General features: G+C 38.2%; 1 protein-coding gene across 7 annotated transcripts in view; it reads left to right on the top strand.

Moving 5' to 3' along the window:
- Window positions 1-25,409, top strand: part of RECK (reversion inducing cysteine rich protein with kazal motifs) — a 79,336-nt gene that overhangs the window by 16,400 nt on the left and 37,527 nt on the right. For 2 of the 7 annotated variants that reach the window (XR_006820887.1, XM_046023948.1), the window contains exons 3-8: window positions 1,649-1,723; window positions 2,670-2,706; window positions 6,061-6,146; window positions 7,583-7,630; window positions 21,728-21,761; window positions 23,823-24,020. Coding sequence is in view for 6 of the 7 variants with exons in the window: in XM_046023948.1 (XP_045879904.1) it covers window positions 1,649-1,723; window positions 2,670-2,706; window positions 6,061-6,146; window positions 7,583-7,630; window positions 21,728-21,761; window positions 23,823-24,020 (478 nt within the window). In the remaining variant the exon portion in view is untranslated. Of the gene's footprint in view, window positions 1-1,007; window positions 1,042-1,648; window positions 1,724-2,669; window positions 2,707-6,060; window positions 6,147-7,582; window positions 7,631-21,727; window positions 21,762-23,822; window positions 24,021-25,409 lie in introns of those variants that run through there. The other 5 variants (XM_046023950.1, XM_046023949.1, XM_046023953.1 and 2 more) reach the window with 5 other exon arrangements.

Below are 25,409 nucleotides of genomic sequence, written 5' to 3'. Positions count from 1 at the left end.
AGATTTAGAGCGGAGATATCCAATAGAGCTTTCTGCAGTGATGAAAATATTTTGTATCTGTGTGATCCACTATGGTAGCCACTAGCTACATGTGCCAAGTGAACATTTGAAATGTGTTTAAAGACAGATGAATGGATAAAGAAGATGTGGTATATACACACATACATATACACACACAGTGGAATACTATGCAGCCATCAAAAAACCCCAAATCTTGCCATTTGCAATGACGTGGTTGGAACTGGAGGGTATTAAACTAAGTGAAATAAGTCAGTCAGAGAAAGAGAATTGTCATATGATCTCTCTGAGGAATTTGAGAGGCATTTGGGGGTCGTGGGGAAAAGGAAGGGAAAAGTGAAACAAGATGGGACCGGGGAGGGAGACAAACCATTAGAGACTCTTAATCTCAGGAAACAAACTGAGGGTTGCTTTAGGGTGGCAGGGTGAGAGGGATAGGGTGGCTGGATGATGGACATTGGGGAAGGTGTGTGCTATGTGAGTGCTAATGAATTGTGTAAGACTGATGATTCACAGACCTGTACCCCTGAAACAAATAATACATTATATGTTAATTTTAAAAATCTTAAAAGTTAAAAAAAAAAAAGAATGTGTTTAAAGAGGTCGAGGAGAAAGAGAAAGAGTTTGGGAAACTGAATTTTAAATTTTATTTAATCATAACTTAAGGTTAAATTTAGATAGCCATACATGGCTAATAATAACCTAACAAGACAGGTCCAGAGGCTTAATCAGATTCAGGTTAGGTTTTGCTTTATTTTGTTTTTGTTTGTTAGTTCAGCAGGTCTTACTCATAATGTTATTGTATCTGATGGCTTCTTTTTGTAATTAACATGATAGTCATTATTGATAATTGCCTAAATGCATAATTCACTAATGGTTGCAAAATGGTGATATTCTAGCTCTTGTCACGTATTAACTATAGTTGGTAGTTTGGGAGAAAAATGGCTACTGAAACTAACTGGAGATAAATCCTTTTTCATTGTCCTTAGCATTCATGGATTTCACAGTCTTGACTATTTGCAGGTAACCATGAAGTTCTATCTCATATAATGGCTTATAATTTACTGAGACATCAAATTGTAATTGCAGTAATTAAAATTCTATTTGGAAGAGAGCCACCAGTTAACCTGGTGAATGAACTGGTCACCTCCTCAGCATCTTTATTAAAAATGGCTTTGTCTCTATTTAATGGTATTTTATGGAAGTTTATGCCATAATGCTATTCACAGACTTGTTAACTAACAAGGGTATGACATAATCTGTTTTACATTGTTGTCAGTTGACTAATAGTTTGTAGAACAGTTTAGAATAAACATCTTTTTTTCTTTCCTGTTTTCTTCTTTTTCTCTTTTGTCTTCTAACAGATTTGGTAGCATGGTTTTTTCCATTTTTGGTCATTAGAAAAGCTCTAGACTTTCATATATATGGACTTTCTTGATTATTTGCCAAACTAACCAACCGTTTAAGAGATGTTACCTCAGCTTAATTTAGATCTTTCCAAAGGTTTCCCATTTATAAAAAGAAGTTGGAAAATACTCTAGACACCTGATAAATATAGAGGGCAACAAATTTTGCATCTTCTTATTTCTTGCAGAAAAATGCCACAAAAACTTTTTTTTTTTTCAAATAGATATTCTCCTCAAAAAGTGAATCCCGACTAAAGCATCTGTTACAGCGAGCCCCAGATTATTGCCCTGAAACAATGGTAGGTCATGTTTAACTTAAAGCTTTTGTCTAAATTAAGCCATCTAATGAGTTAACTTCTAGATTCAGGAAATTTTTCAAAATGATTTGGGTTTGTGACCAGATTAAAATGTTAGATTTAGCTAGGTATTTTAAAAAGATCGTCACATAAATTGCTAGGTAGAATATTGTCTTTCATCTTTTATTGTTTATCCTATGATGTAGGTATAAAAACAATATTAAATATAAATGTATTACAGTCTTTAAATTCCATTATAACCTTTTATCTGGAATTTGGAATTTTACTTATTTTGATAATATTAGATATTGTTATTAGATAATGTTATTTTGATAATATTATGAAAACCATAATAACTATATCTTACATTTATTTTGAATTTGAAAAGTTAAATTTGGGATAAGGGGAAATGTGTGACTTCTCATTATTTCTATCTTCCCAATTTTTGGTGTATTGTAGATATATTGCTTGCGTGTCTGAATCATGTAACTTAAAATATTTACAGTGCTTGGTCCATCCTCAGTGTTCAGGACACTGGTGGGCCAGGTTACAGAATATGAACTTACATGAAACAGACTTTTTAGATGTGGTGACTTGCATTATGTGAGGGGCGAAAACTTGATCAAAAAATTCTGACAGTTTCATTTACCTTTACTTGCTCTATAGACACTTTTGTCTTTGTGGTTAGAAACAGTGATTCCAATAAGCATCCTGAGTACCCAGACTCATCGTTAGTGCTCTTAGATGGGAAGATGGGAAGAGAGCAAGCAATATTTTTGCATCTCAGTTTTATTTTTTCTTCCTTCAATAGCTGCTTGATACTCATATAGTCTTAGAACACTGACTACATAGAGACAAACATAATCAAATTAGCTGTACATAATTTCTGTATAAATTGTCATATTTAGGAACTGGTTATATAAAAGCTTTTTGGTGATTACAATTTTAGGTTGAAATTTGGAGTTGTATGAATTCATCTTTGCCAGGTAAGCAAAGAAGTGTGACATTTATTTAGCACTTTATCTTTAAAAACTTATTTTGTGGTTGTAGAATCTGTGTCATAGTCCTGTAGTGTAATGTATCCCCTTGAATTCCTATCTTCTCTTTCTTGTAGTCACCCAAATTTTCGAATGTATAGTTTATTCTCATTCACTCAATCATTGACTGTACTCTTGTCTCTACTTCTTCCATTCTAGTGAAACTGGTCTTTGAAAGAGCACTAGGATCTCACGATACTTAAAATCATACGGACTTTTCTCAGTACTTACTCCCTTTGACTGCCCTGCAGCACCTGGTACTGTGACTGCTACATCCTTATGACTCCACTTTGGCTTCATGCATGACCTTATCCTCTCCTGCCTTCCCTCTCCACTCCCCTCCCCCCATTAAGGACCTTGATTTTTCATGTGTGTGGTCCTCTTCTCTTCTCTCTCCACACTTACCTGGTAACTGCTTTCCTTCCCAAAACTGTTAACTAGTCAGCCCTGGGAAGACAGCCTTCAAATCTAAGTTGTCATTCGCAACTTCTAGACACAGCACCAGGATGGATCTCTGCATCCTGGTAACATCTGAAGTATAAATTTAAAACCAAACTCATAGGGGTACCTGGGTGGCTCAGTGGGTTAAACCTCTGCCTTCAGCTCAGGTCATGATCTCAGGGTCCTGGGATCGAGCCCCACATCGGGCTCTCTGCTTGGCAGGGAGCCTGCTTCCCCCATCCCTCTGCCTGCCTCTCTACCTACTTGTGATCTCTCTGTCAAATAAATAAATAAAATCTTAAAAAAAAAAAAACAAACAAACTCATAAATGCCTGTCTTGTGAATGACACTGGACTGGAATCTCTCAAGGTATCTTTGATTGCCTTTTCTTTTTAGCCCCATTGACTCTGTCCTTGTAAAATCTTACATCTGTTCTCTCTAATCCTAGTTTAAGCCATTATTATTCTTCTCTGGGAATAGAATATTGCAGCTGGTGTTTCAATAGAACCTTGTAGCTGGTGTTTCAACATATCATAGCTGTCCTCCTCAGCTCCTTAAAAAAAAAAAAAAAAAAACCTTCAAGAGGATATCCACTTCCATCAGAATAAAGCCCAAACTCCCTAGTCTGGCATTCACAGTCTTCTAGGATTAAAGTTTCCAGTCCTGGTTAAAGCCAGTGCCTTGAAAAAAAAGGAAGTATATTTTATGTATCTGAACTCTTAAAGGCTTTCATGCTGTTTGAAGTTTGTATTTCAAACAAATTGATCCATTTGCCTTCTTGGAATTGCCCATATTCTTGCTTGTTCTCCCAATTATACCTCTACCTAATGTCCTAGAATTATTTACATATAATTTATATCTCTGGTAGAGATAGATATAGATATATCTCCATGTGTAATCTCCATAATGAGATAAATCATGTATTTTATCTATTTCATAGTCCACATAATACCTAATGGAGTGGTTTGTACATAATACTGTAAACCCTTATTGGACAATAATAGTTTCCAGGAGGCCACTAGGTGTATGGAAATAATAATATACTGTATTATGATATAAAAGTTCACAGAATTTATGAGCTGCATTGATTCCATTCAAAATAATTTTGAAAATGTTAGTGGTTCTGAATAGTAAGCAGCAGAGATTTAGAGGAAACTTTACTAGGCAAAGGGTTAGATGGAAGTCTATTACCTTTTGTAGCATTAAAACATGTAGGGATACAGAAGCTTATGATATGCAGTATTTTAGCCAGTTTTAACAATTGGGGTGGTTTATAATTTTGAGAGCTTTTTCTCTCTGCCGGCCATTTGTTTCCTTTTGTTTTTTTAGCAGAGTGCTTTTATTTAATATATTAAGTCCTAGTTTCCTTTGGAGAACTATGTTACCTATTGCATTGAATTCTTTTTTTTTTTTTAAGATTTTATTTATTTATTCATGAGAGATAGGCAGAGGGAGAAGCCAGCTACCCACTGAGCAGGGAGCCCGAAGTAGGACTTGATCCCAGAACCCTGGGATCATAACTTGAGCCCAAGCCAGATGCTTAACCATCTGAGCCACCCAGGCACCTTATTGCATTGAATATGTGACACTTTTTTCAAATGTAAATAATAATAATTTAGATGTGAATTTGCAGATGTGTATATTACATGGAAGCAGCTTAAAGTAGTTCTGAAAAGAGATCAGTAGGAATGTGCTACATTCCCATGAGCATATGTCTTTCCTCTTTTGATAATTGTTACTTATGTCTCCTAATTTTATCCTAGGAGTCATGCATTGACATTTATACTTGCAAATATGGATGTAAAAAATACATTAGGACACTTTATGATTGCATCACCTTTTGATATCACCATAATTAGGTTGGAGAAATAGCTGCTATGTATAAATTGAAACAGAATAGTCATTTTGCCTCATCAAAGTCAGTTCTTGCCCACAAGAAATGTTCCTGTCTGTCCTGTCTGTTCACTAAGCCATCAGTTTCTAAACAGTATATGGGTTTTACACTATTCTAGGTATTTAATATTTTGTGTTTTTTTTTAAGATTTTATTTATTTATTTGACAGAGATCACAAGTAGATAGAGAGGCAGGCAGAGAGAGAGGCAGGGAAGCAGGCTCCCTACTGAGCAGAGAACCCGATGTGGGGCTCGATCCCAGGACCCTGGGATTATAACCGGAGACAAAAGCAGAGGCTTTAACCCACTGAGCCACCCAGGCGCCCCACTATTTTGAATGTAATAATCCTTATGCCCTTTTTTGTTTGCATGTTAAGTTAAATTGGAAGCTTTGCCTCAGATTCACAGTTGAAAAGTGAAGAGGCCTCTTCTTGCTTTCCTTAACCTATGTGTGTGTCCTCTAGAGACGCTGTCTACCCAAGAGTGAGAATGATCTAAAGAGAGTTTAGGGTGGGCAGAGAGAAAAGAAAAAACAAAGCATCTGATAATTATGTTGTGGGGGCTCTGAGAAGACTGACAGCATTACTCCCAAGTAATGGTGGGAGGAGGGCCTTAATAATTTTGAGACCCTGCTATCTCAGCTAGTTTTCCTTTGGACACCTGCTTTGACTTTTTTTTTTTTTTTTAAAGGTTTTATTTATTTATTTGACAGAGAGATGACAAGTAGGCAGAGAGGCAGGCAGAGAGAGAGGAGGAAGCAGGCTCCCTGCTGAGCAGAGAGCCCGATGCGGGGCTCGATCCTGGAACCCCGGGATCATGACCTGAGCCGAAGGCAGAGGCTTTAACCCACTGAGCCACCCAGGCGCCCCACCTGCTTTGACTTTTAGTGAGATCCACAAACCAGTTTGGCATGCCATTTATGTTTGTTACTGCTTATGACCAAAACATTTGAATATTTTGTTTTTTAAGGTGTCTTTAAGAAGTCTGATGGTTGGGTTGGCTTAGGCTGCTGTGAACTGGCTATTACCTTGGAGTGTCGACAGGCATGCAAGCAGGTAATACTGGGCAGTCAGGCTCATAAGCTGCGTGGCATACAGTGTGAGTATTAGCTGTGTGTATGTCTTAGACTTTGCCCACTTCATACCTTTGGCAAGGTGACCAATAAAAACTGCCAGTTTAGTATTTCTTATGTAGACCACTTCCTTTTAGACTTGCTGCTTTCTCAGTTATGGTTGCTGCATGTAAGACTTCAGCCTTTTCTTATTCTTTCTTCTCTCAGCCATGCAAGAGAGAAGAAAGAATATTACAGGAACTGAAGCTTTTTGTACTCTGCTCATGGTGATACTTAGTCCATGCTGAGTGACTCCAAATGGTTGTATAAATTTAGAGTATGTTTGGTTGACAGCAGATGACTCAATTGGCTTGTTTAGCTTTCATCTTTCCTTCTCTCTTTTATCATGGGTTTATCCTGAGCATGTTCTTATATCCCTTCTCTGCTCCTAAGGTGAGCACGACTCCAACAGTGAACTATGACTTCTCTTTGATTGGATAGATCTCTGGTCCAATTCAAGTTAGGCCCCTGAGTTCTTCCTCACTGTGTGTATTTTCATAGTGGTTTCTCAGAGTGCTGTGGGAAAACTGGTCTCCTAGCTGCTCATACACCCAACTGGTGAGAGTAGACGTAACTGGGAAATTTAGGTGGACTGGAAACCACAGCTCGAAAGCCTTGTCTTATTTTCTTCTTTTAATGACTGGCCTCTGGACCAGAGTCCATGAGACATGGTGGCACCTTTACTTTCATTCAGACCACTGTACTATTTAGCCTGAGGAAAGCTCACCGAGCAGCACACAGCCTAGCAATCTGCTGCTCTTCTCCAGCAGATGAAGCTGAAGTTGCAGTTGAGATGAAGCTGAGTTGCAGAGGATTTGAACTGTAATGGGTCTAGGGGGACATAAAGAGAATTACATAAAAATAACTTTTTTAAATTGCCTGGCATAACCTTTCCCTCTTTAGTTGCCCCGTCCATTACATGTGGATCTTTTCTGAGGAGATTGACTCATAAATCAGTAAGAGAATTTAGAATATAAAGGGTTAAAGAAGAAGCAAAATATAAATGCCCTGGCAGAGCTTCACAAGAAAATTTACTACAGAGTGAAATTCAACTAAGAAAAAAGTTCTCTGATTTACATTTCCTTCAAAGTCATCTAGTTTCTGAAATAACAAAAGAACCCTGTTATTATGTGAGATTAAAGCCATAAAAGAGTGAAGTTTTAGCATATCGGGTAGGTTCTGGGGCTGATATTTGTTTTAAAGAATGTGCCTGAAATTTGTTTGTTGTATTTTGTGAACTTTTAAGTATTGGAGCGTAAGATTTTCCTTGATGAAATAAAAGAATACCATACCAGCAAGTAACATACTCATTTATGTTCTTTTTGTTCTGTATTGAATAGCATGTGTAATAAATTAATGGAGAAATTTGTTATCTTTTAGGCATCTTCAAAAAATGATATTTCCAAAGTTTGCAGAAAAGAATATGAGGTATGCATTTTATTTAACAAATTTGGATAGATTATTCAAATATTATCAGAATCAATAAAACCATTAAAATTTAAAAATGAATTCATTCTTACATTAAACTGCCTTTTACTTCACCTTGTTTAGAAATGTCATGACATTAATTGACTTGTTGAAATTGAACATTGATTTTAAAAAAATGCCCTATTAGCTATACATGAATTAAGAAAATAAAATCTTAAAGTTAAAAAAATTTTTTTAAGAAATGCCTACATCACATACAGGCTTTACCCTGTAATGTATTCATAATAGCAACTGATTGTATCCAAGTTTGTACAGTGGTTTTTCTTAGGTTCCATGTCCTTTTTTGCCTCTTTTCCTATACATTGACCCATCCAGGTATCCATCTTTATAAACTATCTCTAATTGAAAGAAACAAAATCAAACTGCCAGTGTGAGTAGCTTCAAACTTTACTAGCTCTTGCATTTGGCGGAAAAAGTACTAAATTACAAAGTCTGAATTAAATCTGAAGGACTCTTGTCTCCCAGTGGTGGTATTTCCAGCACGTGTATCTAGATGGGTAGTTCCTAGGGCAGAGGAGGTATTTCACGTCATGCAAATATGTACAGATGATTGTGCCTGATGTGAAAAAGCTCATTGGACTACTTTCTTCAGTTTTTAGAACTCCATTGTTAAATGTGACATGATTGTTCTTCATAGCGTAAGACCATGCAGTTAAGGGTACTTACATGCATATGCCTCATTCATCATTATTACCTATAAACATTGGGATTCCTTTGCTTTTAATAGTCTGTATTCTCTTGGAAAAGAAAGATAGAACAGTTCTCTTAATACCTTCTAGATTATAGTTCTGCCTTTTTTTTTTCTTTTCTCAATGCCTATATCTCTTGATTAATGTTTTTAAATTGGAAAAATCTTATTTATCTTTTGTCCCTTTGTACTATTTGCTAAGTTATATCTGTTTCTCTGAACACGTTTCCAAAATAACAGCTACTCTTCTCTGTTCTTATTAAAAGGAGCCTTGCTGCAAAGAAATAAAAGATCTTTCTTTTTTTTTTTTTCCTTATCTCTCTACCTTTGAAATAACTAGCTTTAGTTTCTCTTGAACAAAGTGGCTAACTGTGATAATTCCTTCTTTTCTCCCACATGATGTCTGACACTGTCCATCTCCTGTAGCCTGTCCTCCATTATTTTAGTGTGCTTCCTTCTCTTGTCTGGATTTCTGCATTGCCCTAGGAAGTCTGCCAGTATGTGTTGATGAAGGACGGGACAGGAAAGGTAAGAGAGATAAACACTGTCCTATGAGAGAAATACTAAGGATAGTTTACTTTTCCCAGTCTGTCCTCCCTTATTGGCCTAGAATTAAGCAACTGTTTTCCAAAAATCTACATGCCAAGAGGGTTCTTTTTCATATATTTGTAAAAATATTTATGTAAAATACATATATGCATTATGATACATATGAAAAATTTACATACATAATATAAATCTGTTAAAAACTGACTCTATAAATTATTCAAGATAATTCAAGGCTCAATTTGATTTCTTATGTATTAAAAGACAGACAAGAGCACTTCAGTGCCGAAGGAAGGTTCTGCATTATAAACCCCAAATAACATTTGCTCTCACGATTATTGAAGTCCAGTCCAAAGACGATGACTATTTGTTATAAAGTGAATGGAGTAAATATGTGTAATGCAACCTATTGTTAACTGGACTGGTTGTTTATCAACAAAGTATAATTTATAAAACTAGGCTTTCAGTATCTTTTCCTTAACACTGGGAGTGATCCCTGGAATGAACTTCCAGATGTGTAAGCTGTTACTTTAGGCTTACAGTGACAGGGGTTAGCATTTACCCTGCAGGATGGTTTTATGAAGCTTGATTAGGTATTCAGAGAGTGAGTAATTTTATTTGGAGGAACTAATGTTTGTCTTTACTTGAAAGCTGCTGCAGAATTCCTTTTGAGGGCATTTCCTGAGAAATGTACTTAAATGAATAAAGTTTAAAAATTTTAATGCCATTTAAAATTCTGTTTTGTTCCAACCTAGCTAAGATAAATCAGTTAATTGTAAAGCATTGTTATGTCTGATTTTATAGCATCTGGTTCCTTTTTTTATACAAATCAATTATTTATTGAATGTAAGATGCAGTTTTATATAATAGAAAGCATAAACTTTGGAGTTTTACCTAACTTAGAATTTTAGGAGTTTACCTAACTTAGAATTCTAGCTAAGCTACTTATAATTTAACTTCAAATACTAAAGAATTGTATCTGAGTATAGAATTGAAATATATACAACACACACGAGGGTTCAGGGAAATCAGAAAGCAGAGTGAGCATGTTGAGATTTATCAGGGGAAACTTTACAAAAGAGAAAGGCCTGAAAGGATTGGCATACTTTGGTAAAAAGACTGTGGATCCAAAGCATGTTAGCAGAAATGCACATGGCTTGTGCAGGGGACAGAAAGAAAATAAACCTGTTTGGAGCTGAGAATCTGTGCTTAGTTGGATAGTCCGCGTGGGACCAGATCCTGGAAAGATGGTATTTTAGGGCTCAACCCATCATTAAGTAGAAGGAGATGATGAAGATTCTGTAATAGGAGACCAATGTAACAACTCCATATTTTAGAAATATAGAAATAAAAAAGCCTTAATGGTATGCATGCTAAGTTTTAGATTGCACAGACCCCTCTAACTTAGCTAAAAACAGGTAAGGCCCCAAACTAGGATGATAACAATAGAACCAAGTATTCAGGAATAAATCAGAGATTTGAAGGCAGAATCGATCGACAGGATTTGTTAATCATGAATTGAATATAGTAGATAATGTTCAGGAAAATAAAAAAAAATAAATAAACACAATTATTCCTGAATTGGGAGGTAGAACTGAGGAAATTATATGGACAAACAGCACAGAAGGACAGACAAAAATAGAGTTTAAGGGACATGGGAGATAAAGTGTTCAAATTGGAATACTAGAAGAAGAAAAGAGAATATGGGACAGAGGCAATATTTAATAAGATCCAACAAATCTCCAGCAGGATTAAAAAAGAAAAATCTGTACATTACAGACATACCTCATAGCCAAAGATCTTAAAAGCAGTCAGGGAAAAAAGACATTGCCTTCAAAGGAGACTAATAGCTGATTTCTCAATAGCAGCAGAGGAAACCAGACACAGTGGAATGATACCTGAATTGTTCTGAAAGAAAATAATTATCAACCTAGAATTCCATATCCCGTAAAAATATTTTGCAAGGGCAAAATTAAGGTATTGGACAAAAAAAATGAAGAATTGCCATTACTGGATCCTTAAAGAAAGTTATAAAATATCTTTTTTGAGATGCAAAGGAAAATGAGAATGATGAAAATACAAAGTGACAAAGTTAAAACACACACAGATTGTAGAAAATAATAATAATATTCAGTTTTTAAACAAGAGAAAATACACAGCAACATATATGTTGTGAAGCATATATGTTGTGAAGAGAGTTTAAAGAAATGGAGAGATACTGAGTATTGGTGTTTTTAAATAGAATAACCTGTATCTCAGAGGTAGTTAGAAAACAGGAGTAAAGAGGAGGAGAGAGATCATGCCCAAGTCAACGGTGAAGTAACTCTTGGACCTCGAGAGTTAAAACTCGATGAAAGATAAAGTGTTGAAAAAAGTGGAGAGCTGGATTTTGAAATTGCTTTTTTAGGGACCTAGAAGAGAAAGATCCAGATACCAATTAGGAGGACCCTACCTGTGTTGAATGAGACTGTTGGAATAAGATGTTCCAAGAAAAAGAGAACTAGCTTCCTTTCAGTGGAAATGGTCAAGCAGAGGTTTACTGGATTCACATATTGTGGAAGGGATTTCTGCAGTGGACAGGAGATTTGGCTGATGATCTCCCAACTCTGCAGTTCTTTTTCTGACCCATCCCAAAGAAAGAGTACTTCCTTCAGTACTAATGAGTATTTTTTCAGAATCACACTCTTTATTAGAGCCACCTTTATCAACCAGTAGCTTGATAACTCTGACACAAGGACATGTTCAGGTGTCATGGACACACTCAGTTCTGGATTCTCCCTGCATTTTCACAGGTGTGGTCCTTGGCCCACCTAGAAATATTGGTGAGGCCACATGGATTCGTAGATGTGTGATACTAGAGTCAGGGATGATAGTGAAAATATTCAACAGTGGAAGGCACCAGTTGAACAGCTGCTGGCTGTATACCATCACCAAGCCATACTAGCACATACCGCCTGTTAGAGCACCATCAGCAAGCCATATGAGCACACACTGCCTCATTAGAGCCAAGGTACAAACTAAGTTGTGTTTTCTGTGCGTTGTGAGACATCTAGTATAAGGTTTTTTACATAGTTTTTGTCTGCAAGTTGGCTGAAAATACTTTCTTCTAGCCACCAAATGGTGATTAAAAAAAGAATTTTGTTGTTCATAGTTTTTTTCTTGAATGTCAGGATAAGCATTAAGTGAGGCTGATTAATTTCCGGAGACTTGGCAATGGCTGTAGAGTGGTGACACAAATTTTAGTTTTGGATTCATGAATCCTACCTTTATGTCAGGCTGCCATTCTTAAAACGTAGTGGTCATAAATATAAATACCTTTTTCATTTGCTGAGTGAGCCACTGAAATACAGGCTACAGACTTTTATCAAACTTATACATTTTTGTTTCTTCTTCCTTTCACAGATCCTTTTCTGTGTTTCTCTTTATATTCTTTTTAGAAATGTCACTTTCAATTCTCTTTTCTTTTTTCTTTCCTGCCTTTTTTTCACTCCAGTTATTTGATGTTACTTCATTAAGAAAGGTGAGAAACTATAAAGGAAAGCAGTAGGAGGTATTTTTGAGAGCTCACTTTTTTTTTTAAATATTAAGGCATTTATGTTTAAACTAAACAGTTGCTAAACAAAACTAAAATAATGTTCTCTTCTGAGGTTCTGGTTCTGTGAAAATGCTAAGGGATTAAGACTCTGAGAATATGAAAAAGAGGCTCTAAGAACCACAGAAACAAAGGCCTTGTGAGTTTCAGACTCAGATCTGTCAGCATCATCCTGTCAACACATAGCTCAGTGCACAAGAGAAATATTGAGGTTAATTTTTATTTTTTGAATAATTGTTCAAAATTCAAAACGGTATACAATTAAGTCTCTTTTCAACCTCCTGTACTATAGCCACCCAGTTCCTAAAGTCATCTATGCATATAAAAGTAAATAATAGGGGCGCCTGGGTGGCTCTGTGAGTTAAGCCTCTGCCTTCAGCTCAGGTATTGATCTCAGGGTCCTGGGATCGAGCCCCACATCTCTGCTCAGCAGGGAGCTTGCTTCCCCCTCTCTCTGCCTGCCTACTTGTGTGTGATCTCTCTCTCTCTCTCTCTCTCTCTCCCTCCCCCTGTGTGTCAAATAAATAAATAAAATCTTTTTTTAAAAAAAGTAAATTTTATATATATATATGGTTCTCCTCCACTCCCTATAACACAAATGGTCATATATCCTTGGATGCCAGTGTTTGGCACATATTTGTATATGCCTACATGGGCTGTACAGTGTATTCTCAGTAAATATCACAATAAAATATTCCGCTTTAACGATTTCTATGTATTAATTTTATTTTGTTCCTTTTTCTCTCAAGTTAACCTTGATTCTAGATTTACTACCAGAAGCATAAAGGAAAGGGATGAAGAAATAGCCCTAAAAATTTGGAGATAAGAAGGTGGGGATGTCAGGGCCAGCAGGATTATCTGGACAGATAGAGGCCTCCGAGGACTCATGTGATTGGATCTGTTCTGCAGTGTTCTAAGAGTAGAGTAAACCATCTTGTATGGCAGGTGATAAGTCTAGGCTGTAGTTAGTCAGCTTTGGGGAGTTTAGCAAGAATAATAATATGGTACTTTGCCCGAGCAAAGCCTCCAGGACCTAAATGTAAAGCTTCTTTGAGTTAGTGCTAAGGAAATTCCAAGAATTGGCAGAATTACCAAGAATTACCAAGAATTGGTAAATGGAAGACTGTGAGTGGGAGGCTTGGAGATGAAAAAATGCTGTATCGAGAATAGATGTGAGCCGTTACCTGCAGCTGATGAGCTCCAAAAAGAGCGAAACCTATTAGGTCCTGCAGTACTGGCTTAAGATGGAAAACCATGATTATATTCCATGTGCATTTGGTTTTGTTTTGTCATATTTTGTATTTGAAGGGAGTAACTCCTATTCAGTCTCCTTGTGCTAGTGTATTTCCTCTTCTAGTCCTTTTTCTCAGGAGTCACCTGAATGGGATCATTCCAAAGGGAAGTTGGATCTAGTTTGATTAGATTGTGACCTGGTCTAATCTAAATGGCAGGGTTCTTCCCCCTAGGCAATGTCATCTACTTCCATAGTTTTAACTGTCCCATTATGATGATGGCAACTCCAAAATCTTTTTTGGCTAAACTTTTTCTCTGAGTTACTGAGTCACTACTGACTGTGTGTACTTTTGATGTTCAATGGGCATTTCAAATCCATCAAACTGATTGTTACCTTCCCTACTTCCCCTTCCCTCTACGCCACTGCTACACAGTTTGTGCGTGTGTGTTTGCATTCATGTGCACACGCACACGTATCCAAGACAATTTTTCATTCATTTCTTATTTGCCTGTTCCATTGCCGTCCTCCTAGACACATAAACTAAAAGCCTAAGAGGTATTGTCTACTCCTTCCTCTTTATCACCACCTTCCACATATAAGAGACTATCAAGCCCTAAAGATTTGCCTCCAAAATCTTGTCAGTCTCCCTTCCAGATCCTCCGTTACTGCCTTTCCTCAGGACCCTATACTACTTTTCTGGACTACAGTAGCTGCCCAGCTAGCCTTCCTATCTAATTTCTCCTCTTATTGACTCTCTCCAATTCTGACAGGGTGATCTCTTTAAAGACTAGATGCGGTCGTGTCACTCCCTTCCTTAAAACTCTTGAGTGGCTCACCTGTAGGATATAGTCCATGTACCTCGGGTGGTGAACTAAGCTTTTCTCCATCTAGCCAGTGACTGTCTTCTCCTTTGCTCTTCAGCAGTATGCTACTTGTAATTTCCCAGACTGACCATGTGTTTTGTTAGTTGTAGTTGTAGGACCTGTTTGTTCTACCTAGAATTCCCTCTCCCGGAATCCATCCTATTTCCCCATCCAGTGGTATGCTGGAGCCAGCTCCTTTAGCTAGGGAGACCTGTTCAATATTCAGGAATTTCGCCAGCCAGTTTTTAACTCCAAAACAGCCATGATGGGGGTATTTTCACCACAAACATCAGCAAATATTACAAATCAGGTATTTCCCTCCACCCTCACCCCTGCAAAAGTTGGTGCTAGCACACCAGTACTCCTGTCCAACTGGCAACAACCTTTGCCTCAAATTCTGGCTTAGGTAGTTCTTTGAAACCTTTCCCGCCCAGCCCTCTTACTTCTATACACATAAAATGGCTACTTCTAAACACTTTATAGCTTGATTATAGCATTTCGACTTACAGTATAACTCTGTGTTTACATGTGCCTTTTTAATATTAAACTCTTAAGTTCCTGGGACAGAGTATACCTCTCAGTTGTCTTTGCATTTGTCATCATTCATTCACTTAACATTCACTTCGTGTGTCTCAGGCATTGTTCTCAGGGTACAAAGGTGAAGGGATTTAGCCACTGTGTAAGAAACTCATAGCTAGTCCATGGTAAAAGAGAAATTCAAATAGTTCATTATAATACAGTGAGACAAGTCCATTGCTAGAAGGCTGTACAAGACACATTGGAGCCTAAAACAAAACAAAACAAAACAACCCTGCACAGTGTAACGGAAAAGTCTTCACAGAGCAGGTAAGGCTTAAAGGATGAGCAAAAATTTGTTGCCTGTAAATAGGTGCTGCAGTTAGTATTTTTACAGATAGAATTTTTTAGTAGAAACTTTTCCCATTCTGGAAAGCTGAATTATTCAAAGTTCTTTGTTTCAGAGTAAATAGCAGTTTTATGTGGAAACCTTGTATAAATGTCTATGTATTAGGCATTCTCAGAATGAGTACAGAAAGCACTGAATGCTGTATCTGTTACCACAGTAATGTTATGTAGTAGACTATCCCCAAACTCCATCATTGCCTGAAACTGTAACAGTTTATCATTTCTTATGAATGTAAGGGTCAGGAAGGCAGTGCTGGTCCGGCCAACCTTAGCTGATTTGGGCTGGGCTTACGCATAGTTCTGCAGTCAGCCCGAAGGTCAGCCTGAGTCTAGCTTCTTTAGGATACTGTTGGCTAAGTCAGCTCAGCTCTCCTCCATGCGTCTCTTCTAGCCTTCTAGCTCAGGCATGTTGTAGTGGTGGTGATAAGAGCGCAAGAGAGGAAGTGGAAAGATGAAAGTCTCTGTGCAGGCCTCTGCTTGCCCCAAGCTTGCTACTGTCCACTTGACCAAAGCAAACCATGTGGCCAAGTCCAGAGTTAGTGTAAGAGAAATCGGTAGAGGAAAGTGTGAAGAACTGGGGCCATAACTGCAGTCAATCTACCAAAACAGTATGCTGAGCTCTGTCCTAGACCTTGGGTTACTCTACAGGTGTTCTTTGCCCTTTAATTTGCTTCCAGTTGGTTGGGTGCTCTGGTAATAATGAGTAAACTTTGAGCAGGCTAGGCCTATTATTCTTATTTCAGTTTTGAGTGTTTGTTTGTGTGTGTGTGTGTGTGTGTGTGTGTGTGTGTTTTTAAGATTTTATTTTTTATTTATTTCTTTGAGAGAGAGACAGTGAGAGAGCATGAGAGGGGAGAAGGTCAGAGGGAGAAGCAGACTCCCCTTGGAGCTGGGAGCCTGATGTGGGACTCGATCCCGGGACTCCAGGATCATGACCTGAGCTGAAGGCAGTCGCCCAACCAACTAAGCCACACAGGTGCCCCTGAGTGTTTGTTTTTATCCAGCTCTTGAAATGGTATTTATTATTTGGGAGGCAGAAATTGAAGAAACACTTGTTTAGCAGTATCCATATCAAGATATTAAATCCTTGAACATATTCTAGTCACTTAAACTTTTTGACTAAAAAGCCATGATGTCCACAATAAGGAAAAAACTTCTTGTAGAAGTTTAAAAACATGTTTGTTTTTAAAGGTCAATTGTTTATGGGTGCCTGGCTGGCTCAGTTGGTAGAGCATGTAACTCTTGATCTTGGGGTTGTGAGTTCAAGCTCTGCATTGGACCTAGAGCTTACTTAAAATAAAATCAAATAAAATTAAATGAAATAAAGTAAAATAGAGGTCAGTTATTTAATCTTTCCAACTTAGCATCTGATGAGCTAGATTCCTCATATGAAACGCAAAACTTCAACGTGGGAGAAATTTCAGTCCATTTATGAAAAAGAAACTATTTATTGAGGCCTTAAGAACAGAGCAGCTCCTTTACTTTTAACTAGTAGCCTTGGGAATGGGGAACATTAAATAACAGTTCATAAAATGTGCTCTTTTGGGTCTTTATCCAGAAGTAACTGAAGCATCCAAAATGAACTCCTTTTTTTAAGGAAGTTCATATAGTCTGTGTTTGTTTAGTTTTCATCATCCTCATCATTGAGACAAGTGGGCAAATGGAGAGATGTTAAGTAGAAAGAAGAGAGTCCCAGAAATGGAAAAGGATGTGTGGCTGGGACAGAAAATAAATCCACAGAGCCAACTTCTGAGCAAGTGATTGGATCAGGAGGGTCTACCTCCCAGGTGCGCTCCAGTGGCTCTTCCCCTAAAGGAGGGTCAGTATGGCTTGCAGGATCACTATGGTTCTCTTGACTTTGATTTTACTTTGTATTTTAGTTTTTCTGTCAGGCTTGCTCCCTGCTCCCAACACTAGGTGGAAGGACTTGTTGCAGTTCTCTAAAGCCACTGCGAGTGGGGCAGGGAACTGGAAGTAGCTACCTGAGGAAAGATTCATGATCAAAAAAAATTTTTTAAGATTTTATTTATTTATTTGAGAAAGAGAGCATGAGGAGGGGGAGGGTCAGAGGGAGAATCAGACTCCCCACCAAGCAGGAAGCCGGACGAGGGACTCCATCCTGGACTCCAGGACTGTGACCTGAGCCTAAGGCAGTTGCTCAACCAACTGAGACACCCAGGCACCCCATGATCAAATATTTTTAAGAGAAATAATATGAACCTCAAGAAATGATTGTTGTCCCCACAATTTAATGTGCTGATTCTAAAACTGAGAGACTGTTAAAAAGAGATTACAGGGGCGACTGGGTGGCTCAGTCGTTAAGCCTCTGCCTTTGGCTCAAGTCATGATCCCAGGGTCCTGGGTTCAAGCCCCATGTTGGGCTCCCTGCCAAGCAGGGAGCCCACTTCTCCCCTGCTTGTGTTCCCTCTCTCACTGTGTCTCTCTCTCTCTGTCAAATACATACATACATACATACATACATAATCAAAAAAAAAAAAAAGTACAATGTGTACATAAATTCAGCTTTGCATTGGCTGCATTCGGAAAAATAATCCAGTCTTCTTACAGCGTTAGTGGCATGAGAGAAAGTGTGGTGCCCTGGCTCTGCCCTTTGCTTACTGAATACATCTGTCTTCTCCAGCTGGATAGTGGAGGCTTTTAGATTTGAAGATCTCTCAGGATCCTGTCAGCTCCAGCACACTTCTGTGTTTTTTGGCTTTTTGAGGTTGTGGCAGATCCTCATCTTGATAACACTAATTTTTATCTATTCTAGAAGAAGATGAGCAGAGGAGGGAGTTGTTACATGGAGGCAAAGTGCGTACAGTAATGGCCAAAGGTCAGAAGAGACTCCATGTTATTTTTTTTTTTTTTTAAGATTTTATCCATCTATTTGACAGCCAGAGATCACAAGTAGACAGAGAGGCAGGCAGAGAGAGAGGAGGAAGCAGGCTCCCTGCTGAGCAGAGAGCCCGATGTGGGGCTCCATCCCAGGACCCTGAGACCATGACCTGAGCCCAAGGCAGAGGCTTTAAGCCACTGAGCCACCCAGGCGCCCCAGAGACTCCATGTTATTAGAAAGCCTCAGTTACCTCTTTTGCCACCAGATGGCGACAAGACATTTGCAAGACTTAAGAATTAGCTTTAGCTAAGACTTAACAAATGTCTTAAGAAATGAAGATTATAAGTTAATGGTGTAACTGATTATATGTGTGTCTAAAACCCTGTCAAGCTATCAGCAATAGTTTCAGCAGTGAAAAGGCCATTACCTATGGTTCATACATCAGATATAGTTACCCAAGGTATAGTGTATGCCTACCTATAGTTACTTAAGGTTAAGAATCCTTTATCAAAGAGTGATCAGAGTTTGAAATCATGATGTGTATAAAATAAACAAGAGAGAATTGATCAATTCATCAAATGCTGGTATACTTGGAATGAAAGACCATTCTTTAAAACCTTAAAATTAACAAAGATAAAAATAGAGATATAAAAATTATCTTTATTAATACTAGAGGTACTGGTATATATAGTTCAATAAAGCAGAGGAACTGCTATATATAGTTCAATAAAGTAAACTTATCCACAAAAGGTCTATCAGTGAACATTAAGAGAAAATCCGAAGTGCTTAAGGAACATTTCTGAACTGTGGATGTGACATTGAGGGAGACAGTTGGCCCTCCTTTTACCTCAGGGGTTGACAGACTTTCTGTAAACGGTCAGATAGCAAATATTTTAGGCTTGCAGTTTATATGGCCTCTGTCTACTCAATGCTACCATTGTAGTATGAAGTAGCTGTATACAATATGTAAACAAATGAGTGTGACTATTCCAATAAAACTTTATTTACAAAAAGAGGCAGCAGGCAAGATTTGGCCATGTGCCATAGTTTGCCAGCCCACATGAAGGTGAAGGCTAGAGTTCTAAGGATTTCTCCTTTTTAGGCCTCTATCTCTGGCTTTGGTCAAATAATGGATTGAATTAGATGATCTCTGACATTTTTCAGGTTTTGTGTCCTTCAGTATCTCTCCCTGAAGCTAAGATCCACCAGGCCAAGTCAGAATGATATTTCTTTTATTTATAAGGTCAAATTTCTAAGAATCCAGCTTGAACAAATTTGAAAGTCTCCAGAACAGGATTTCTGAACGTTGGCACTATTGATGTTTCGGTCTGTTGTTTGTTGTTGTGGAGGAGCTGCCGTGTGCCCTAGAGGAGGGTTAGCACCACTGGCCTCCTCTGCCCATTAGATTCCAGCAGCGCACACGCTCCTCCTCCACACCCAGTGCCCCTTGGTATTGGCCTCATCACCCCCAGCAGAGAACCACTGCTCTGGAGACTTGTATGAGTAACTGGAAGAATATCAAAACTGGAGATCAGGCCATTTGACTCAGGATGGCCACCGAGATAATAAACGCATTCCGTCAGGTACAAGGCTGAAAAAGCCAAGCCCAAAAGAACAACCAGTTTATTAGAAATTATTAGAAAGGGGGCTGGAAACTTGGTAGTAGATTGCTTTTTTTTTTTTTATGTATTCAGTTTTGAATGAAAGGGAGTGAGCGGGTGGGCGGGCAGAGGAGCAAAGAGAGAGGAAGAGAGAGAATCCTAAGCAGGCTGTATACCTGGCATGGAGCCCAACTTGGGGACCGCTCTTCGGACCCTGAGATCATGACCTGAGCCGAAATCCAGAGTTGGACACTTAACTGACTAAGCCACACATGTGCCCTGGTAGATTGCATTTTTAATACTGATTTAAATCATTTTATGGAAAGTGTTCCTAGAACCACTGAACCAAAATAGATGGCTATATATAACAGGTAGGTAAAAAGTTAAACAAAGAAACATGTCTGAAGAGCGATCTAGAAGAGATCATTAACGTCAAAAATGTTTACTTTTCACTCTTCATATCACTTGAGATCTCTAGCAGAAAGAATTCAGACTGGATGAATCATTAGCCCTTATCTATCAAGTCTGGGTTTTTTGTTTTGTTTTGCTTTAAATGGATAAATCAAGTATGGTTTATTTCTACAGTAGAACATTACTTAGTGGAGAAAATGAATGCAGTATAGCTTCACACAGCTGCATAGGTGGATCCTTAAAGGTAGGTTTTAAATGTCAGTAAAGCTGCTCCTTTAAAAGTCTAGACCACATAGCTGGCTTGTGATTTAGCTACAGTTAAAAGCCGAAGTCATCTATATTGAACTATAAGAGCACTTGATTTCCATCTTCCCTTTATTTATGCTCATATTATTTCTTTTAGGAATTCATTCTCTTTCAATTGTAATTACAGAATATTAATCATAGCCAACAAGCCCTGAATATCCATATGGCTTTGAACAAGAAATTTTTTGGTTTTGTCTTATTTTGCCTCTTATTTTCCTTACAGTGACTTTAACACAGTGTGATGTTTTCTGAACAGTGATCTGAGAACTCAAAATATTGATTCTAGTCTCAGGCTCTGTTTTTGACTTGTTGTATGACCTTGGGCCGTCTCCCCACTGCTGAGGGAAACAGTTTGTTCATCTTTAAAATGGTAGAGATTCCCCAGCTTCCCAAGGTGGTTACATAAGAATCATCATTTTGTTTTTATTCTAACTCCAGTATAGTTAACATACAGTGTTATATTCGTTTCAGGAATACAATATTGTGATTCAACAGTTACATAAGAATTATCTTTGAAGACTTATTTAATATGTAGATTCTGTGGTTTATTCCCAGCTCGTGATTCTTTAGTGTAGGGTAAGGCTTAGAAAGCCCACATGATTCTGTGCATCGCCATGTTTGAGAAGGATTAAAGGTGATCTTTAAGGACCTTTCCACTCTAAAATGCAGTGTTACATGAGATCTCTATTTCCCTAAATGCCTTTTATTATATTACCTTCTGGGAGCTCTTTTATATACTGCAAGAAATATTTGAGATCAATACATTGTAGGTTACCTCACATATACACAGGTACTACTTTGGTTTGCTATATTGTGATCATCTTATGGCTCAGGATGAGAATCTTGGCCCCCAATAATTGTGTTAGAAGATGGTTTCCCTTTTCATCAGGGTCCCATCTCAGCTTTCTTTGTCCTCATCCTTGGATTTAGAGAAGAATTAAATAACTTGATATTCTGATTTCCCTGTAACCATAAAGTGGAATAAAATTAGAAATTCTGCATCGTGGTTAACTTGTTTTTCTTTAATTTACAGAATGCTCTTTTCAGTTGCATTAGCAGAAATGAAAGTAAGTATATTGTCAATGGTTATATGAGCAGTCCAAAGAGCAAAACACAGTTTAGAGAATACGATTTAGCTGTTACAAGTATTGCCAAGTCCTGGCATTATGACGTGGGCTGTTAGTAAGCTGCCTGAAGGCCCAGCAGGATTTTGATAGGCTCTTTCCTCAGTGGTATGCAGGCTATTCATGAATTATGGCACTTGTTATGTCTTAACAGTAGCTTTACAAAGCAGATATGACTGTTAGATGGGAAGATCATGCCCTACTTGAATTAATAGGATTACTTCCAGAAATTAAGCATTCCCAGGTGGTACAATGTTGTGCTTGGCAAGGACTACTTCCCAATTCATTCAGCAGACATTTACTGCCTACTTGCTCTGGGGAGACAGACACAGGATTGGTATAGTGTCCTGATAAAAGTGCTGTGGGAGTTCAGAGGAAGGAGGGATCACATCCAGCAGGGGTGTTTAGAGTTGACTTTGTGGAGTTGGCAGCTGAGCTGGGCCTTGAAGGGTGGACAATATATCAACAGTGGAGATGGGAGGAAGGGCATCCCAGGTGAAGGGAGTAGTGAGAGCAGTTGCAGCTAGGAAGACACAGCTGAGGAACAGAATAATTGTTTGGATTAGCTTGGCAATTCAGTGTATCAAAGTATGATGAGAAATATCAGCTGGCTAGACTTTATCTTCTAAACCTCTCTAATTAGGGCTAATTCACGATTTCCAAGACATTCTCATAGTAATCTCTGTCCTCCCACACTGGCAAGGAAAACAGGCTAATGGAGGAATCAGAAGATGGGCACCCTTGGCTTTTTCTCACTTGTCTCTTCTGTCCTCAGTATCCTCCACCCCACCCCTCAGTTTATCCTAAGGTTAATGGTGATACATGTAGCCATTAATTACTCTTTTTGTTGAACAGTTCAGCAATGAAGACAGTGAGTAGTAACTGTAAGTTACAAACAGGTGGCACAATAAGTATTAAATAGTTTCCTGATGCAGGAAACAGACCTATTCTGTATCAGTTCAGTCCTAGTTTAATTTGTGTATAATTTTATCCTTGTCATTATTTCTGGAAGTTGCCTAATTCCTTGCTCATTCCCTTGTTGGTGGAATTTACCAGAAACCTGATTCTGGTTCCTCCATAACTTCTAATAATTATAAGAGATTTCCTACCTGCCTCTTACCCGTTTCCTGCCATACCTGGGTTCCCTTCAGCTTCTCACAGACCCTCTAACCTCTCCTGTGTGGGTCTCTTGCACTTGCCCAGTATAAAACCCACATCTGCACCCCCAACTACTCATCTAGTCCCCCCAGTGACCTGAGATGGTCCCCCCTTGATTTCTAAAAATGCACAAATCAAAAAAAGTATTTCAAATGTGGGTTTTACTTTTCAGTATTAAAGCAGGTAATATCAGTTGTGTGGTAAAGACCACTTCGAATTAGACATGTTCTTAGAGATGTTCAAATGCAATAGAACTTTTGAGAATTTTTTCAAGATACACAATTATATAACTGTCAAATATGTGAAATGAGCCTGGTATCCCAGTTTTTACTGGTCCTGTTTTATAAATGGGGAGCATTTTGGGTTTGGTTTTATTTTGGTTTTATTTGCCTTGCTTTGTTTGTAAATCTCCACAAATCTAACATGAAAAGAAGCTGTTCCAGTGGTTCTTGGCATGGGCAGTATTGGCATTTTGGGAGACTGCTTTGGTTCTGTGAGATGGCCCTGTATGTTGCACAGTAGTGAACAACCCAAACCCCATGCAGTAAATGCCAGCAGTGGTCCCCAAGTCATTGTGAAAACCAGAAACATGCAGAGGGGTGATCGCACTCTTCCTGAGAACCACTGTGCTAGATAGACTATACACTCACAAATACTAACTCTCTTAACACCAGCGAGCACCTGAAGGTCCTCATGGCTATGCCTCTAGTAGTGATGATTTGATCTGTGCCGTGGCTTTATTTCTCAAATTCAAAAAGGTACATATTGTTCTATTAATATTCTGATGATTTATTGTTAGCAAATGGCTATTTCCATTTCAACATCATCTCCTTTTCTTCCCCCTAGTGGGCTCCGTTTGTTGCAGTTATGCAGGCCATCACACAAACTGCCGAGAATACTGTCAAGCCATCTTTCGAACAGACTCTTCTCCTGGTCCATCTCAGATCAAAGCAGTGGAAAATTATTGTGCCGCTATCAGCCCACAGTTAATACACTGTGTGAACAATTATACCCAATCTTATCCAATGAGGAACCCAACAGATAGTAAGTCAAATGAACATATTCCTCTCATTTCAGTCATTGGTAAAATCATTTGTAAAAAGGAAGTAAATTCTTGGGAGATCTGCATTGGTCAGTTGTTTAAGCGTCTGACTCTTGATCTCAGCTGAGGTCTTGATCTCAGGATCGTTGAGTTCAAGCACCCCATTGGGCTCCATGCTGGCTGGGTGTGGCGCCTACTTAAAAAAGGAAGTAAATTCTTGTAGATATCTGTAGTCTCAGTCATTTGGGAAACACCAGACTTCCTTTAGTGTTTTGATTTGGTAGATTGCATATTATTATTATTTTTTTAAAGATTTTATTTATTTATTTGACAGAGAGAGATCACAAGTAGGCAGAGAGGTAGGCAGAGAGAGAGGGAAGCAGGCTCGCTGCTGAGCAGAGAGCCCGATGTGGGACTCGATCCCAGGACCCCAAGATCTTGACCTGAGTCGAAGGCAGTGGCCTAACCCACTGAGCCACCCAGGCGCCCTAGATTGCATATTATTATCACAGCTGAAAGGAACCAAGAAAGGTAGAGCTGTCAAGGGTATAAGGAAGCAGGCACTCTTTGTTCTGGGGATGAGAGAATTCATTGGTATGGATATTTTGAAAGGAAGTTGGGTTATGACCATGAGAATTTCAAATGATCAGACCTTTTAATCTAGCAATTCCATTTCTCAGAATTTATCCTTCACGAAGACTCACAAATTTGCAAAACTATACATACACATGTAAAGGATGTTTGCTACCACACTGATGGTAATGAAGAAAAATTAGAAATAACCCAAATACCCATCAATAGGGTATGATTAAAGTTGATGAAATAAATTATGTATCTGTATAATAACAATACTTCATAACCAACATAAAGAAAAAAGCATGTTTATGTAAAAAGAAGTCCAAGATATAGTAAGGAAGATAGTCAAGTTGCAGAACTAACTGTATGGTATAATACATTTTTAGTTATATGCATATTCCATTTTATGTTTTTATAATGTTTGAATTTTTATAATGAACAGTTATTACTTTTACAATAAAAGCATCATAAAAATGAGAAGAGATTCCGATACTTTGAAAAATCGGGACCTCCTAATGAACCTGCACCTTACGGGGTCTTCAGAGTCTCAGCTTTGTATGTCCTATAATCCATTTTCTTCATTTTTTTTTTTTTTTTAAGATTTTATTTATTTATTTGACAGAGAGAGATCACAAGTAGGCAGAGAGGCAGGCAGAGAGAGTGAGAGGGAAGCAGGCTCCCTGCTGAGGAGAGAGCCCGATGTGGGACTCGATCCCAGGACCCTGAGATCATGACCTAAGCCGAAGTCAGTGGCTTAAACCACTGAGCCACCCAGGCGCCCCATTTTCTTCATTTAGAAGTGAACAAACTTTAAG

Source organism: Meles meles, chromosome 11 (assembly GCF_922984935.1).
Source record: "Meles meles chromosome 11, mMelMel3.1 paternal haplotype, whole genome shotgun sequence".
NCBI lineage: Eukaryota > Metazoa > Chordata > Mammalia > Carnivora > Mustelidae > Meles > Meles meles.
The sequence above is the reverse complement of the archived record's forward strand: the minus strand, read 5'-3'. Positions and strand labels throughout refer to the sequence as shown.